The sequence below is a fragment of the Dinoponera quadriceps genome, unplaced genomic scaffold (assembly GCF_001313825.1).
Source record: "Dinoponera quadriceps isolate SergipeBrazil2010 unplaced genomic scaffold, ASM131382v1 scaffold566, whole genome shotgun sequence".
In the NCBI taxonomy this organism is placed as follows: domain Eukaryota; kingdom Metazoa; phylum Arthropoda; class Insecta; order Hymenoptera; family Formicidae; genus Dinoponera; species Dinoponera quadriceps.
Genome location: NW_014555972.1, coordinates 5,186,836 through 5,204,898, shown reverse-complemented (window position 1 = coordinate 5,204,898; position 18,063 = coordinate 5,186,836). Strand labels below are relative to the sequence as shown.

The 18,063-nt window shown below is 45.8% G+C and overlaps 1 protein-coding gene across 3 annotated transcripts in view; it reads right to left on the bottom strand.

Moving 5' to 3' along the window:
* Window positions 1–1,249: 1,249 nt before the first annotated feature.
* Window positions 1,250–18,063, bottom strand: part of LOC106746288 (GTPase-activating Rap/Ran-GAP domain-like protein 3) — a 33,498-nt gene continuing 16,684 nt past the window's right edge. For 2 of the 3 annotated variants that reach the window (XM_014622707.1, XM_014622706.1), the window contains exons 2-18: window positions 16,566–17,170; window positions 13,962–14,028; window positions 13,057–13,140; window positions 12,771–12,852; window positions 12,216–12,334; window positions 9,950–10,014; window positions 9,811–9,877; window positions 9,610–9,712; window positions 9,389–9,487; window positions 8,718–8,930; window positions 7,762–8,033; window positions 6,846–7,131; window positions 5,544–6,025; window positions 4,188–4,524; window positions 3,651–3,737; window positions 3,253–3,525; window positions 1,250–2,903 (exon numbers count right to left, since the gene is read on the bottom strand). In XM_014622707.1, coding sequence (XP_014478193.1) covers window positions 2,662–2,903; window positions 3,253–3,525; window positions 3,651–3,737; window positions 4,188–4,524; window positions 5,544–6,025; window positions 6,846–7,131; window positions 7,762–8,033; window positions 8,718–8,930; window positions 9,389–9,487; window positions 9,610–9,712; window positions 9,811–9,877; window positions 9,950–10,014; window positions 12,216–12,334; window positions 12,771–12,852; window positions 13,057–13,140; window positions 13,962–14,028; window positions 16,566–16,882 — 3,195 coding nt within the window. In that variant the 5' untranslated portion in view covers window positions 16,883–17,170 and the 3' untranslated portion in view covers window positions 1,250–2,661. The remainder of the gene's footprint in view (window positions 2,904–3,252; window positions 3,526–3,650; window positions 3,738–4,187; window positions 4,525–5,543; window positions 6,026–6,845; window positions 7,132–7,761; window positions 8,034–8,717; window positions 8,931–9,388; window positions 9,488–9,609; window positions 9,713–9,810; window positions 9,878–9,949; window positions 10,015–12,215; window positions 12,335–12,770; window positions 12,853–13,056; window positions 13,141–13,961; window positions 14,029–16,565; window positions 17,171–18,063) is intronic. The other variant, XM_014622708.1, reaches the window with a different exon arrangement.

The window sequence follows — 18,063 nt, the reverse complement described above, 5'->3', positions numbered from 1 at the left end:
CCGTCTCTCTCTCTCTCTCCGCAAGCCTTCCGTGTGTGTGGCCATCATACCTGCGTCTCTGTGTGTCTCTCTCTCTCTTGCTCCCCTCTTATCGTCTTGCGCGGTGACCGTACGCCGCGGAGCCGATAGTACAGTACACCGTCGCACGATGCCGACACCGCCGACGCTCGCCTTTGACACGACACAGCGCGACGCAACGCTATATGTACACACACGCGTGCACTCGCTCACGTATTCACGCATGCACGTACGACGCACGCAGGCAGCGCGCGACGCGTGACGTCGCCTTCGCCGCTCTCACCGGCCGACATGGCGACCGGCTGATCGCTGCTCGGTTGGTCGAGGCGTCGTTACGTTGACACATACGTCGGAATGTCCGGTCACGAATCTCTGTGTGACAACGTCGGCGCACGAAAATGAAGATTTTTTCACGCCGTAACGCGTACCGTGCACGATAAACGGCGACGCGTTTGAAGGGAAATCATCGGACATCGTCGCGTGTTCTGGTCGCGTTCAACTTGAAGCGGATATTCCCTTCGGCGTTTACCGTGTTTTGAAATATCGCGTCGTGAATTTTTCATGTGTATACCTCGAAGAGATTTTCTCGACGTTCGCGGGAGAAGGAAGTTAATCGAATGTATTTCACACTCCAGTTAATCGAGAGATTATCTCGCCGCCGCGGTTTTTCCGGCTAAAAGAGCGAATCTCTGGTTGGATTTAATTGTATTTCACGGTGTAGCTGCAATTTGAGCTCCGACGGAACGTGCATCCGTCGCTGGCAATCTCGCAAAACGCATGTCGGACAAACGAAAATCGTCACGGTTCAATGCTCCAGTCTGACCGCGGTTGTCTGAAGCGGCTTGCTCCCCTCACGGTCGCGATTCACGTTGACCGACTGCGCGTTGAATTTGTCGATCGAGATACGAAAACTTTATCCGTCGCGTCGTAAAGTGCTTGACGCGATACGACGGAAATAAAAGCTCGGCGTGTGTTCGAGAGGATCTTTTGTGCGCGTTCCGTTTTCCGCGCGCGTTCTTTGTGAATTTTCATTATCGCGGGCTTCGATAACGTGTAAACGTAACGGAAAAATTTGCAATATAGAATACTCGACAGAGGTACAACGAGCTGATATATATTTTCCCGGTAATCTGTTGTATTTTATCGTTATCGAGACCGAGCGCATAACAACGAACTATTCTGGGAAAGTTATTTTCAGAGAAAAAGAGAGGGGCAGAGAGGTGTGAGATGATTCAGTCAACTGATATATACTATATTACACAGTAGCAACATACATCTGTAAAATATACATGAAAGAATCGAATGTGGAATCTGTCGCATGTGACTATTTCAAAATTACAGGTCGGGGTGCACGGTCGAAGATGGAAGAGAAGAAGGCGCGAGAAACGTCGAAGAAGAATACTGCCTTGTGTCGTCTTATTTCGGTGGAAATACAACGGTAACATATATTTTATTCGTTATTTTATATTATATATACATGACACATCGACACTCGAACAGGTCGGACGGTCCCGACACTCCCTCCCCCACTCTGCTCGCTCTGCCCTCTCACCCCACTCCGGCGCTGTGTTACAACATTCTTATTAAATAAAAATATATAAGTCCGGATGCGCGGCGCAGCCTGACTATCCTGATCCTCGGGATTCGATCGGCTCCGACAACATTCTCCGCGCGCCTCCGCTACGTTCGAAGAAACGCGTGATTCATCGAGCGAACGCGCATCTCGAAAATGCCCTTCCCGTGTATGTGTGTGTATGTGTTAAGGTACACGTGTTAAGTTTGATTCGCGATGCCGAATCGTGCGTCATAAATGTTTCTCGGCGTCGGCCATTACGGTCGCTCGCCCGGGTCCTACTTGCTCAAAGTCGGTCTCGAAACAATGAGGAACTGTGTGTGGACAATATACAGTATCACTTAGAAAAATCCAAAAGCGAAAACAGCTTAAAGTCGTGATCGCATTGTTAACCCCTTAATTACGGGTGACGCGAGATAAAATCGATCCAGACCGGTGGAGAGAGTCGACACCTCGCGGCATGTTTTCCCTAACTTTGAAGCTTACCATGTTGTATCGCGTCGGAAGAAAAAACTAATCACAGTTAAGAAGGGGAACGCAGAGCGTAATTTTTACGATCGAGACTATTCGTCTTCCTTCGAAATTTTAATTTCGACGCAGCCTTTTCGCGCACAAATTCGAATTTCTGGCCGGGGATTAGGAACAATGGGGGATTGAAATTAAAATTGATTAGAAAACAAATGTAATGTGCGGTGTCGTGATAAACAATTCACGGAATAAAACAATGATAACGAAATATCGAGACGAAAATGTCTCGAGGGGAGGGGGAAGGAACAGGAAGGAAAAATCACCAATCGCAGCACAGAGCTCCGTAATTAAGGCGTTGATGCGCCGTCTCAGTCGGAATCTATCCGAACAATAAGTTGCGTGCGATCGCACTTATATCGTATAACAGTGAGGTTTCTCGTATGTTCTCTCGTACGGGAACGAGTAATCAGGTACGTGCGGTCGGTTTTACTCGCGATCGATCTCGCGACGATCGAACACCTCTCGGAGGACTGTTCACGGTGGTCAGCCTGTCGGTAAATGATCGGCTCGTCCGCCTTGTAGAGGAGCGAGATGCGCGCCGTCTATTTCCTAGGCGACGGCATATTCGTGGTCGGTGTGGGCGTCGGGCTGCTGCTGCAGGATCTGCTCAGTATACGCTGAGGCTCGACGTTCAAGAAAGTCCTGTCGGTGGTGGGTGGTGCGGAGACGATTTCCGGCTCGACGGGACTCGGACACCTCTGACTGCAGTTGGACGCTGGGCTTCTCGACAGCGTCTGCAACGGTATCCGGTAAATCCTGATCGGCTTCCAATCGATTTGGCCGCCTGTGAATGAGACATTCATTCCGTTTGAAGAGGTCCTAACTCGCTGCGTTCTACACTTCTAAAGTTTCGGAAAAGAACTGTTTTTTCCCCAATTTTCTCACGGATTTTTTTCGTTTTTTATTTCTTACGGAAACATGTAAATGTTTGACAGGTTTTAACCAGACATAAGTGAATTTTTTTGAACGAATTTTTGTACCCTTAAGGATAAAAACCGCAGAAAATCCACATAAAAATGGAGAAAATGGCAGGTTTCTTTCCGAAACTTTAAACTATACTGCGTTCGTTAGATATTCTTGGAGGTGGCGATCGGATCTTCGGTCTTAGCGTGGGCAAGAAGAAGTGAAAGTACTTTGAACGGACGATCGTGAGGACGACGAAGACTGTCCAGAGGGCGGCGGGCTGCAAGGCATCTCGTCCTTCTCGGAAGGTTTCGAGTCCAAGCGAATCCGCTCGCACTTCCCCGGGAGGAACTCCGGCGCGGTGGTCGCGAAGAAAATGTCCCGCTTGGAGGTGATCAGGTTGAGGCTCGGCATGGCGATCGTGTGCACCAGGTTGCCGTTTATTATCAGACGGATCTCCATCGTGTCATCGGTGAAGGCGATCACGTATGGAAAGGCACAGGCTGCGGTGAATAGACAAATTATTCATCAACGAGAGCGTCGTAGTGACGTGTGTCGTTCAAGTAACGAATCAAATCGGCATGGTTTTATTTTCGTACAGTAAATTCTAGAATTTTAATCGTCGCACCTACGGCTGTCGGCACGGAATTCCAGTTGAAGTCAAACTCGGTCGGCGCAGCGTTCTCTTCCGCCAGTTTTTGGAAGTGACACGTATCTAAGGAAAAGAACGTTAGACATCGAGACATCCACGGAGCGTCGTCGTTAATTCTTAACCCGAAACATCCACATCACCCGAATCTGGATGACGTGTGTACTGGCAAGGGTCCTACCACCCGTTTGTGGATTTTGTGGCTGACAGTTTTACTCGCCTGATTAGAAGTGATTTTATTAAGCATTTAGGAGAATATCAAATAGAAAACCACGAAATAATATCGTTAACAAAACATCGATAATTTGAGTTTGTTGAACGTGACATTCAACATGTCAAAAATGCATCGTTTCTGAAACTCACGGAGTAAATTCGAGTTGTTGAAATAGCACGTTACGAGTTAATTTGAAACGCGGATGAATAAACGTCTCGTTTGTCACAAAAGTCGTGAAGAGATTTGTAGATTACAATTACAGTATCGGAGATCGATGTCTCGGATTGTGGATCGCGACTTACTGTTGTAACAGAGTAAGAGTTCCGGCTCTTCGTCCTCGCGTAGGTCCAACGCCGCCACCAGGTGCGGCTTGGCCGTCGAGTCCATGTGGACTATTTTCGAAGCTCCGGTGGCGGAGATCAGCTCGAAGTGATGGCGGGCGCCGCAGCACAGTGTCCACTCGTTCGAAGGATCGGTGCTCTCGATCATCGTCACCAACGAAGGTGTCTCGCTGGCCGTGAACTCCTTGATGAGCTGGAAGCCGTCGACGGTGTCGGTGTCCGCTGCCGAGCACCAGATGGTCCAGGCTGCGTTGTGCTTCCACTGAAGGACCGTCAGTCGGCGACCGACGACCACGCACTGTTTCACGCATCGTCACGATTATGCGTCGTTGCGCGTATTTCGCGTCGATGATAATTATCGAAAGAAAATTCGAGGGTGACGTATGGAGGAGGAAAAGAATTTTAACATGTCCACCACCACGCTGATTTCCATTGATTACTTCAATGCCAGATTAAAGCCTGAATTTGATATTTTAGGCATTCGTACGGAAAAGTACTTAACTTTGGCTTCCGAGTTAACGTCGTGTTCTTCATGGATTTGTTTCCAGAAAATAAATTCATGAAGTATGCGACGCTAACTCGGAAACCAAAATAAAGTCTGAATTAACCAAGATACGGTTTGCGATGCATATATTTGTTGGTTCGCTTCACTGGCTATGTATTTAATTTGTTAATTAGAAGCAGTGGGTTGTGTTTTATCTGTAAATTAATGAGACGCGGCAATATTACGGCACCGGGCACCTTCATGGCGGTGCACGTGTTAAATAATCGGCATTTCAGACCATCGATGCGCACGTAAAAATATTAATATTAATATAATATTATCACTAATATATGTTAATATATTTTTTTATACGTGACACGATAAATCGGACAGATTACGGGCACATTGTCCACGTGAATTATGATTTCTACCGCGTGCTATTTTAATTAGCGCAATAATCTCTTGACGTATCATATGGCGCGATATTTATGACAGTCGCAGATGAATGAGTCAAAAAGACGAGTCGAGTTTTTCGCTGAGGACTTGCCCGTCATTTCACACCGGGAAAGCGACCACTCTCGCTGCGGAGAAAACGGCGCGTCTTCGTCTCAAAACTCGCATCTGTCCCGAAGATGGAAGATCGCCGGTTAGGGATTAGAATTTGACGAGCCAATTAATTTCGATACCGCCTTGCCTTACTCCAAACAATTTGGCCAAGTTCCAATCTTCAACCCACAATTTCCAATACTTAATCCGATACCGTCTTAATGCCTGTCCGATTCATCCTCCAGCCTCAAGAAACGCAGAACTTTATTTTCAAGACGGTACGTTACCATGCGTAGATGCGAGCCTCCGGGCCGCGTGATGCTGTACAAGTGGCATCCCCGTGTGCGCCGTAGCTTCCTCTCCTTGATATGCGCTCGACTGCGAACAGCCGGAGCGCGGATGCGCAAACGTGCGCGCGGACGTCCCACCGGCTGGAATTTGGCGGTGGCGCGCGTGAAATTGTCGCACTCGTCGGCGTCGTCCTCGTCGCATTCGTCGTCGTTACGATCGTCCTCGTCGTCGGCGATGATGGTGTCCTCGTCGTCGTCCTCCTCCTCTTTCTCCCGATCGTCGTTCTCGCGATCGTGATTGAACAGCTCGGCGCATCGCGCGGACGCGTCGCTCTCGAATTCACGCAGCCGGAACACGTAGACGCTGCTCTCCTTGCCCTTGTCGCCGGCGCGAAACAGGAGTATACCGTGCTGTTCAACCACGTCCAGCTGCTTGATCTGCACCGACTCGTCGAAGATCAGTCTGTGCGAGACACCGTCTGGAGGCAGGGGAAACGATCGGCCGATCACGCCGTGTGTCATTCTCTCGAACATTTATTATCGTTAACTCGTTGACTGAGCGCGCTGAGTTCCACTGAGTATCTCAATGCTCAGCTTGAGCTGGAATCACTTAATGCACGGTGTATAGGCAAGGTGAATCCCAGGTAGAAATTAATCGGGGCGTGCCCCAAGTCTGTGGCCTTAGGTAGGCATGTCCCAAAATAAGCCTGCCTTCGTTGGGTCTAAATATGGCCTAGAAAGGTAAATCCTGAATGGAATTTCGTCAATAGGCTCTGAATGGGCACTGACGTGAACGCCTCTGAGAAGTCTGTGGCTCATAGAGCCCAGTTAAACGGACTTAGAGAACTGGCCCTAAATTGTACGAGCGTTATATTTTTGTGTTAGGGCTTAGATATGGGGAAATATCGTACAGGGTCTTTCCAGTCCCCGCTTCCAATTTCCACCCAGGATATATTCGTTAGCTCGTGTTTCATTTCGGCTCTCTATCGGCTGTACGTAGTTGAATATGTATTATACGTGAAACGCGACACTATCGTAGTTTCTCGAACAAACCGCAGCGAATGTGGTAACTCGCGACGTCGTATTCGATAATACAGATCCGCAATTCCGAAAACAATGGGCTTCGGCGAATTCGCGGCGGTGCGAAGTCGACGAGCAGCGCGGGCTCTTCGATCGCTAATCGCGATGTTTTTTTCATTTGCCACGTGTGTCTGCGCGCACAGATTCGTACGAACGACACCGTCGAAGCGCTTCAATTATTCGTCGCAGGTAGATGGTCGACGGTTACGTTACGATTACCTTCGATGAGGAACGTGCCGCTCTCGGTGGCGAGGATCAGCCTGTTCTCCAGCCAGACATCGCCGCAGACGACCTCGTGGGGAAAATCGGGATAGATGCATCTCGGCTCCCACGGCCGGGGCTTCAGAGGACCGACCGTGGCGAGGGAGGTGGGCGCGAGACCACGCATGATAGCTTCCAGCTTCAAGGCTTGTCCGACCCGCACCATCTCCACGGCGCGCGTCTCCTCGCGCCGTCGTCCCGGCGCCTCGACGACGTCCGAGAGCGCCCGGCGATTTAGCATGCTCTATCACGAAATTAGCTGCTTAAGCCGCGCCTGTGTTGATCTTTCAATTATATAGCGCGACTCTCGCGCGATCTCTTTCTTTCTATCTATCTATCTATTAATTTATCTATCCACCTATCTATCAGACTCTTTCTCGACGACTATATATCTGGCGAATGTTATCACGCTTTAGTATCGCGAACGAGTTTCGCAAGCTATCAGATTTTCTCGACACGTTCGCCATTCTCATGTCAACGTCATCACACACGTGAAAGACATTATGTAAAATTCTCGGTTTGCCTATTTAATACATTGTATGTATGTGCATAAATACAAACATGCGCGCTATATTAGGTGTGTAGCTACTAAAAATACAACGTGAGGCTATAGTGAGCGACTTTTTTCACTTAAGCGCGGTGGCAAAACGCGTTGGGGAATTTTTTCCCCTTTTATCTCGACGTCGTCGTTTCTGTGTTTCGTTTTTACACGAAGGGGTTGTAATTACGGCCGCCGTGGACGCTCGAGAGCGATAACCGAGTTATTTCGTTGTTTCCGCCGAGTGTTATGAATGAGGGAGATTGATCGAACGCGTAGGAAGGGGGAAACTACATGCGAGCAAATGGAAGGCCCGAAGGTCGCAAAGTAACTTACGTTGCTCTTGCTCTCCTGCGAGTGTTCCTGGTACATATCTCGCAACAGGGCGTCGAGAGTCCTCTCTCGTTTCCTGGAGAATGTCGGAGTGTCGAAGGTGGCTTTCTCGCCATTGATCAGTTTAACGAGGAGAAACTCTCGGAGATTATACGGGTCCTCGAAAATTGGCGGGCAGGGTAGGCTCGGCCCGAACAGGGGTACGGTCTCGTCGCAATAAATAGCAACCCGCCATCCTTTGCCGTCCGCCTCGGTCGTTATCACGGCGAACACGTCTAAGCAGGAGATAAATCGACGTTCAACTAATGATATCTCTGCGCTTTATTTCAGGCGATCTCTTTCTCTCTCTCTCTCTCTCTTTCTCTCACATTGAATTCCGCCCGATTAATGTTCAGCCGTTGATCACGCGGAAGATGATAAACGTTACGGATAAAGCACTTCTGATGTAAATAGTAATAATAATGATTTTATTGGTCGCTACACAAGAAAGAAAAGAAGCAACAATATAAAAAAATAATTGATAGAAACGCAGACTAGAAGGTGAGGCGATAGAGGGAAAAGCTGATATAACTGTTTAGCTCGAGCGGTAAAATCGTCAAAAAATATATCATTTCGAAAATCGGCCGTGAGAAGCTGTGAAAATTATGCTGTCGATCGTTTAGATTTACATAAATAGACATAGGTCAAGTGCGCGTGAGGTAACACATCGATTGAAGCTTACGAGAATACAAAGACGATCTGCAAGCGTAGGCAGAGGAAGGGAAAAAAACACACAAGAGAAATGAGGATCACTGCGCTATGTGATATTTCAGCGTCGATTGTGCGGCTCGTGTGATCTTTATGTAAACAACTATGGATAAGGTTCGCGACCTTATCCCACGTTATCGAGTGGTGTATTTTCCGATTGCCGTATACGCGCGATTTCAATCTGTGCAACTGATATTGCCGTGTCGACTCACGGGTAAATTGGCTTCTTATGCAGTTCGGATTGAATGTATCCACTGCCGCCGGGTCGTCCGTGTATATAATATTGACGATATCGTTGCCGATGTGTCTTTTCCTCTCCAGCTGCTGTGGATTGTCCTTCGAATACGGCAGCATTGTGCTAACGTGATACATAACTTCGTGGCCCGCGTAAACTGTGTAGTAACTCTCCTTACCCGTCATGTCTCCTGAAAAATGGCAAAACGCCCGGAGTAGAAGCGTGAAAATGTGAGAATACGTTCCTCCAAGGTCGCCGGAAATCTAAAATTCCGCATGTGTATCGTGGGAAATCAGGGGAAACTGGAAAAAAACTAAATTGCCGTAAATCTCCGTTAAATTTTATGTTTTTAACAAGCAAAGTCAAGCAATTTTTTTTCTTGATAGAAAATGCTTATGTTCTTATCTTTTAGAGTATGCTTATATTCTTATCTTTTTATCGTTCTTAGTGTCCGCTATTTTGCAGCGTCGTTGTTATAAGCAAAAGTTTGAAAGTTCACGGATATTCGGGTAAAGAAGAAAAATCTGTCGGTCGGAGTCGGGAAAAGACGGGTGATATTCGAACTCGTTTCGCGCAACCATCCTTCCGCCGCCTCTTCTGATTGTGGGCTTCAAGTTTGCGCCACCAATATCCATATTATTAACGTACCCTTCACGTCCAAACCACCCCTGTATTTGTCCCAACCTTTGAGCCGTATCCTCTCACCCAGGATCTCCAGAAAGCTCTCGAAGCCAGGGCTGCCCCTTTCTACGAGAGAAAACGAGGAGTGACCTCAGTGATCGATAGCGTTATCCGTTATCACTTAATTTCCCATTCCCCCGTTCCGATTATCTTTTGTTACCCTCGTGATACTCGTGATATCGTCTTACCGTTCGACAACATCTCGTCATCGGTGATCTGACCTTCTTTCGCGTAGATGACACCGAACTTGAAGTTCACCGAGCCCTCTTGCTCCTCGAGCAGTAACAAGTCCTGCGGAAAGGATCATCGAGTTAGTCCACTAAGCGCATCACAGTGACGTCATTCTCCCCAGTGTGAAATTGAACGGGAGGATGCATTTATGAACTCACCTTTTGCAGTTCAGGCGAGAAAACTTCGCGCGGCACCTTGTCGAGTTTCTCGAGACCGAAGAAGTTGCTGAAAAGTATAAATCTTTTATTCAATTCGAGCGTATTTTCTCCGACTCGGCGCGAAAGGGGGGACAATTACCTGAGGATCTGCCGGATGGTCATAGTTTTGTTCGCCGAGTACGGCAATGATATCTTCTGCGCACCCTGTGTAAAATAAGACATTTCTCGATTTATCGTGATTGATTTTGCATCCTCGTGACGGTCGAAGGTATTGTTTCTCGCGACATAATTTCAACCGCGAAATCGATATTAGATATCACGGTAAAGACGGAAAGATTGCAATATAAAATATCATATCCTGTATCCGCGTGACGCGGATACAAAGCAAATTGGATTGGGAGCGATACAGAGGATATCAGTTTATCTTAGCAAGGTAGTACCTTGGGACAGATCGATACATGTATATATATGTACATTAATCTTGTACGAAAAGAGAACTAAAGCCATGTTAAAGGTTTACGCTCAAATCGAAATTTTGCTTTTATATTAACTTTGCAAATTTCGTCTTATTTGAAAAACTGATGGAAAGTCTTGATATATAACACTATATAAACTATTGAATTATTTAATATTCGATTATCTCGATATCTTACATGCATTTAATCTTTATCTTCAATTCCGATGAGTAACATATTAATTAAATTAAATAAAAATGTAACTTACTTAACTACAGATATAAAATATGAAAGTAACTACAGATATAAAATATGAGTAAATATGAAATAATTAATACGTGTAAGAGATTAATAAGCAAACGAAACAACAAACTTTCCTTATAATATGTTTATCATTTTTTATTAACGCACGATAGAAATTTCGAGATTCAAAAAGAACGGAGAGAACGAAGTTATCAGGATAAACAGATAGCGATTGCATGTATACACAATATAACAATGCTGTGCATCGATAGAGACATTTAACCTAGATTCGATAGAAAAACAACGATGAATCTTCAAACAGAAACGAGAGAAGAAAGCGTTAGCAAATTCAAGTTCGGACTTGCAGTATATTTTTCGGGAATGTTTGTTGTTTTAATCTCGCGAAAGATCTCCGTAATCGACAAAGTTCAAGCGCGCGCAATCAACCATAGAAATAAAAAAATCTGCAGACGAACTCAGCATTCTGTGCAAATAAAGGATAGTACTTTTATATTTTACAGAATATCCCAGATTAGAAAAAAAATAGTTGGTTAATCATTAGAGCGGAAGCTCACCGTTCACTGCAAAACTGCGCGCGCTTGAAATTTGTCGATTATGGAGATCTTCTTCCATGCACTCGTTTTTAACAAACTTTTTTTTTCTAACATGTATCGTTCACGGAGTGTAAAACAACCGCCATTTGTTTGCACAAGCCGCGGGGTTTTCCGCAGGAATTTTAATTTGCGCGAATGTTTGCGTATGCGCAATTTCTTCCGTTTTTATTGTTTATTTAATATTGAGATATTATTTCATAATTTTATTTTTTTGCATATTTTTGTTTTTTTACTGAAGTTAAATTTGAAGAAAAGTTTTTTTAATTCTCGCTCGAAGATCGCTCCAAATTTTAACAACATTCTTTGTTTTTGTATTCTCGCTCGTCACGTGTTTTCACGCTCGGTTATTTCGTTTCGGGCCGTCGGGCGATGCGTAACGTAGCGCGACGCAGAGCACGCGTATCGACGAGTTAGTTTATCATTTCCGTCGGCCTTTAAAATATTCAATCAAATTTTCGTCGGCATTGTGTTTATGAACATGTGTTTTTTCGATCGATTCGTGTCTACGCATGTTTTAGTACTATGATGGGGTGTTTGGAGCAGCCGAAAGCAGATCGAGGTACGAACAAACGATGCATCATATATTTCCATGTGCGTCAAATTATTGTTACGCAAGATATTTCCGATTTTAATAGGCATTTGACGATCTCGCCGAGAATAAAGACACATACTTAGTCGAAATTTAGACCAGCGTTCGTAGTTGTTGAATAAATAATTATATTTTGGTGAACTTCCGATTGTTCGTCAACCCGTATTCGTCTGTTTACTTTATATAACAAGAAATATCTGCCGGAACAGCCAAACAACGCTCTTTGCAATTAATATAAATTTGTAATTAATTATATTCTCAAACAAAGATCGTAAATCACTTAGAACTGTGAATACCGACCCGTTAGAATTTAACACATGTCTGTTCTTTGCGTTTAACAACGTTCGTTGGTCACAAATTTGGTCTCGTTGACATCTGCCAGCCGTCTTCTTTTCGCTCCCGTTTATTATCATTATGAACCGAGCTTTTTTCCGTGTAAGAATAAAAATGACCTCATAAGTTCATCCCGAGAGGGGTCTGCTAAGTAATATGACAAGTACTCACAGTCCGTCTCCACAAAATCACTCGGTAATGTGGCACGCATTGATCACCGACCTCGCTCGTGACTACCGAGAGAAAGACGGGATTTCTCTCTTGATCGGAGGCGATGTAATTTTGATGCACTGCGCACAGATAATTAACAACTCAGTATTCGCGCGTTACCGGTCAATTACACTTATACACCGTCCATAAAAACATTAAAAAATTGCAATCATTGAAACAGTTGAATCGTCGGACGCGAGGTAATTTCCACCGAGGTGTGGTAAAGCGCGTCGATGCGTTAATTGCCGCGAGAGCGGGAGAGGGAAGGGTGTTACTTTATTTCGGGAAAAGCGGCGCTTTGTGCATAAATCTTCCCGTTGAATGGCACAGTGATTAATTCGGTCGAGCGGCTGAAGAACGTAAATCGATTTGCATAAATCATAATCGGATTTCTCATCCTGTTTCCGTGATATTACACAATTATACGATGGGAGAGAAGAAATCCGATTTGAATCGAGGAATAACTAACCGGGTGGAAACGCTTCGGATGAAAATCGAAAAATATGCTCAACTTACACTTGCCCAGGAAGTATTTGAAGTACCAACGCGTCTGGTACTCCGGGTTCTCTAGTATCGGCGTACTCGGCGAGCCGAACATCTGTTGACGTAAAATTCGTTCCTCGTTACCAACAAACGTCATTCGTGCGGTCGTCGCGGCGAAAAGGAAAAGCGGGGCGCGAGACGAAGTGGACTAAAGCGGCGAGCAATTAAGCTCGTCGCGAAACGAGACGGATCTTGGCAGGTGAAAGAAAGAAATCCCCGTGGACTCCGATCGTTTGATTGTTAGACGACGCTTGCTTACCTCCTCTTTTTCACCCAGCGAGTCGCCGTTCTCCACCCGAAATCTCCTGCCGTTGTCGACGCCATCCTGCTCGATCTGCGGCAACTGGAAGTACATTTTCGGGAGCCGCGATTAGCAAACTGGCACGTTGCAAGTCAACATGCTCCACTTTCGAGTTTGCGAATCGTGATTCCAAGGACTCTCGAAACGCGCGCGATTGAAAACGAAAGCGGAGAATCGGGGCCCTGAGGCTCTTTTTTCCATAAGTTTTCAGAAATAACCTCTGACACCGAAAATTTGAATTTCGGTATTCGCGTCCTTTCAAGGAAAAATTTATCCAATTTCTCGTTAAAATCTTTCTTATGAATATATTCTTGAACATGCGCAAGATTTTCTCTGTCCATTATTGCTTCGATGGATAAAGTAAGAAATTTATGAACTCGGACAACGAGAGAACGAAGAACGATTTTAATATAGAATAATTAGAAAATTAAATTAATTAAATTTTCGTCAATAAAAGATCCCGTAGAAAGGAGGCTGAGGGGAGGGGAAAGCAAAAACGAGTTCGATCGAAACAATCCTAATAATTCAAGGTATTCAAAGAAGTTGTCTCTTTCCTGCTTTCTGGCGAATATCGACCGCTACCGAATATATTGTAACGCCGTAGTTGGAGCATGAGTCAAGAACTACCTGAGTGCAACCTCGGCGAACTATGATAAGCAAATCAATAGATAAACAGAAAGGTGGTGGGAAACAATATAATCGGCTTACCGGATGCGCCGCGGATTATCGCTCGCGGTTCTTGTTCGGCGTTTTATCGCGGCGATTAACATTTATCGTGCACGAGTATGCTGTACATATGGCTCAGAGAGGCCCGTTGTGCGACAAACGCAGTAGAGCGGGACACTTTTTCCTCGTTTCCTTACCATTTCCACGCTGCCGTAGCATCGTCTCGATAGGACTCCTCGCCTCGATATCGCGTCCGCGGTGGATCTGAAACAGCGATTTTCCGCATTTGAGATATAACGTCAGTCACCGGAAAAATAAAGTATAATTCCCTCTTTCTACAGGGATTTTTCACAGGGCATTTGACATGTTGACCGCCACGTTGATTTTCATTGATCACTTTAATGCTCAAATACATAGTAGAAAAATATTTTCTTCTTAAAATCGACTATTAGTTCATTTCACTGACTCCTTATTGGCCATATATTTATTTATAAATTATATATCACATTTATCGACTGTATAGTTAGGTTTATTAATTTAATTCCGTTTGTTATATGTACAATTGGTTACGTTTTATACCTAAATTTATGAGGCGCGGCAATATTATAGCGCCGGCCACTGGTGACCCCCGTGGCAGTCAACGTGTTAAATGGACGTCCGTTCGCGTCGCCGTCAATGTCGCCGGTCGCCGTTCACGGACGCGTTTGATTCTCTCCTACGAGAATAATTCACGCTATTTGGAACGTGAACGACCTCGCCTTTGCGTGAACGCCTCGTGTCTTTTTTTTCGTTGGCGTGTGCGTTCTTATGGAATCGTTCACACTAGGAGAGACGGCGGCGCGCCTCGCTCGTCCGCCACGGTGAACGGCATTCTTGACCGGAGCACGTACCTTCTCTACCTTCCGCCGTGCCTTCCGCTGGCACTTCTAACATTCGAAAGCAAAACAGCGCGGTGGATTTGAAAAAGCCGCCGGCGAGCCGTCTGCGCCGCTCTGCGATCAAACCCGTCGGCGTTGCGGATTACCGGGATCTGCCAACGCCAGTTTTTGATTTCGGTGAATGTCCGTGAATCTTAATCAATCTTTTTCGCCAATTTCGACCCCATTTCCAGTTCTCAAATGAGATGTCAAAAGATTAATAGCTTTTGGACTAGAAGCGACCGGAAAGGCAGGATACCTCGCGAAAATTGAGCTTCCAGGATACAAGCGGGATAGAACGTTCTCGCTGTTCATAACCCGAAGAGGGGAGATTTTATTTTACCCTTTTAGCTCTCTTGATATCTATAACTTACGATCGAGTGGTCAAGATATCCGATAAATCTGTCACTGAAACTCTCAGACTGGCAGTTAAATAATAGGCCGTTGTCAAGACTTTCGACATTCTCCCTCGCGCGGAAGATTGAGCGGTAGAACGCTATCGGCGGGATAATTATTATTGACTCACTAAATGTACTCGGTGATCAAATACGATCATCTTCAACGAGCGAGCCGGGGGGGCACCCTCGTAGTGTGAACGTAGCGTGATACGACGGCACCCTCGGTTCGCCGACTCAACCCCTCTCGTGTCTCATTTTTCACGATGTGAATATCTGGGTTAACGAGAAGCTACGGGAAGGTCGAATTGGCCGGGTGGTAACCGGGGAGAGGTCGTTACACGAAAGACGCAAAGAGAAACGGTCACTTGTTCAAGTTTCGACGTTCCTATTGCTCGTGGTTTTCGCATTTAAACCGCCGATTTCGCGATCGAGTCATGTCGGGTTTGCACAGAAAAACAGAGAGAAAAAAAATATCAAGTAATAACGAGTCCGCACAAGTATCAAATGCGTCAGGCAGCGAGTTACTCGCACAACTGTTTCGATCAACGATGAGGAATGAGAAAACATTTTTTGTAGTTTCGCGGCGAATATGCGCAGCTAATAGCTCATCTAAATTTACCTCGCTCAATAACCTTGAGGAAAAAAGTGTTTAATGTTTGTGACTTTAATTGCACAGTAACATAATTACAGCAAACCATTTTCCTCGCGTGTGAGCGCATTATAAAGATAACGATAATATAAACGATAACGATAATAATAATGTACGTATTGCTATAATAACAGCAATATTATATCGCATAGCATATTTTATCGTTATCTGTACAGAAAATACCACTTGTACTGTAAAGAAAAGGGATCGCTCAATTTATTTTTCTTTTTTTAAGCAATGGTTGTCCCGAAGGAAGAATATTTTCTTGATAATCGTAAGTTTAGTTTTTAGTTTCCTTCAATAGATGATGTTAAATTAAAATACAAAAACTGAAAAACTTCGCTTTACTTATTCCAGTTAGCCGAATTTAATTTTCCCCCGATGAAGTTTATAATGACTCTTGAAAAAGGAACATACTCATCTTTCGAGTAAATAATGATGATCTTTTCTAATATTTGTGATGAGTATATTTGAATATCATTACCAAGGAAATATTCTTCGTTCGAGACAACCGTTGCTTAAAAGAAGAATAATAAACTGAATACTTGCTCTTAATTGCAGTACAAGTAATATCACAAGTATTTTTCTCTGTTCATAATATATCTTTAGCGCCAGCTACATTCTTTTTGTGTTGTCCTAACTCTTGTTAGGAGAACAAAAAGGAAACAATCCTGACGCCGAAGGAGGCTATATTTTTCCTCCGATTAATCATATCATCAGCCAATGGCCGATTGTTAACCACTTTTTTCTCCCGACGGAAGAGGCAACTGAACAAAAACAAGTGACTCGCCGCTTGATTCGCAATTTGCTCCGCGTAACCTCGCGGTGGCGACATACACATGATGACTGGCGCGCCGGTGCAATTGCCTGAGTTGCGAGGACGGCAAGATCGCCGCGACGCACACCGATCTGGATCGGTTCCTGCGGATCATCTCCTGGACGCTCGAATTGGGCCGCAACAGCTCCTCCTCGCTGTCGCTGGTCGTCGTTGAACCGACGTTCTCGCCGCTCTCGCGTCTCGCTTTGCGGGACTTGCTCGTGCTCGTCGTCGAGCCTGCGGTCGTCGTCGTCAGCGCCGGCGACGCGGACGACGAGGTGCTCCCGGAGGAGACGCCTCGCAGTCGCGCGACCAGCTTGATGTCCAAGCACAGCATTCTCGTTTTCTCTCCGTTTTCCTTAACGCGCGTGTCGACGTACACAACCGATGAATAGTTACAGTTCGCGGACGCGGTACGTAACTACGAAACTGTGCGACGCAGTTCTACTGCCACGTAGGACGCGTGTCACTAGTAAGCTTCTCTCTTGATGGCATCATCGTTACAATGTCGTCTAACAGCTCGGCTAACATCGGCGCCCGCATCATCGCGTAGAACAACTCGTGGGAACCAGGAGAGCAAGCTGCACGCTCGTCGCTCTCGCGACGCCGAGACCAGCTCGCCCGGCTAGAACGACGTACCACCACAGGTGTGAGATTGTTTGCTGAATCGCGGATTTACGCTGAGCCTCGCCGAGGGTCTCCCGAGTCCGTTATGCGCGTTATATCCGGCACGAGATGAAAGACGGACAAAGAGATAGAGAGAGAGAGAGAGAGAGAACATCAATTATAGCGAGCGCCTCATGCGCAGCGTATGGTAATCCGAATTCTCTTGACCCGGGTCGATCGACGAGAGACCTGGGTGTTGGGCGATGTCGAACGGGCGATCGCTGATATACGCGCGGAGAGACGATGACATATATATATATATATATATATATACACGTTTATACATAGAGAAGGGAACAAAGTGCGCGAAGCGCGCGCGTGGCCCGCGTTCGTTTGTTCGCGCCACTCCTAGCGCGATCCTTTTTTCGCGTATTATCGCTTCGCGATAACGCCGTGTGCACCTGTGCTTGGTGTCTCGCGGTCGGCCAACGTACGTCGCAACTTACAGTTCCGCTTTATGTCACACTTGTGGTATCGTTGCAGATAATTATATGTCATGTCGGATAATTTGTGTATCATGCTCGCCGCCACGAGATACCCGAGTCGGCCACGAGTCACCGGTGACAAATGGCAGGTATCATTTCATTCTTTTTTTCCTACGAAGAAGAACTACGGCAAACACACCTTGCATTACTGCCAACACCAGGCTCGCGTTGTTGGCAATTGCCGGCGATATAACGATCATTCTTAATTATCATCTCCCTCCCGTTACGTGTTTTCGTTACTTCTTCTCGCGACGCGACTTACGTGCTCGCGTATGCAGCGTCTTTCTTTTCGTCGCGTTTAAATCTAACTAGGACAACGGCATATTGGCGGAAGAGCGGCTACGTGTGCGCGATTGTACGGACACGT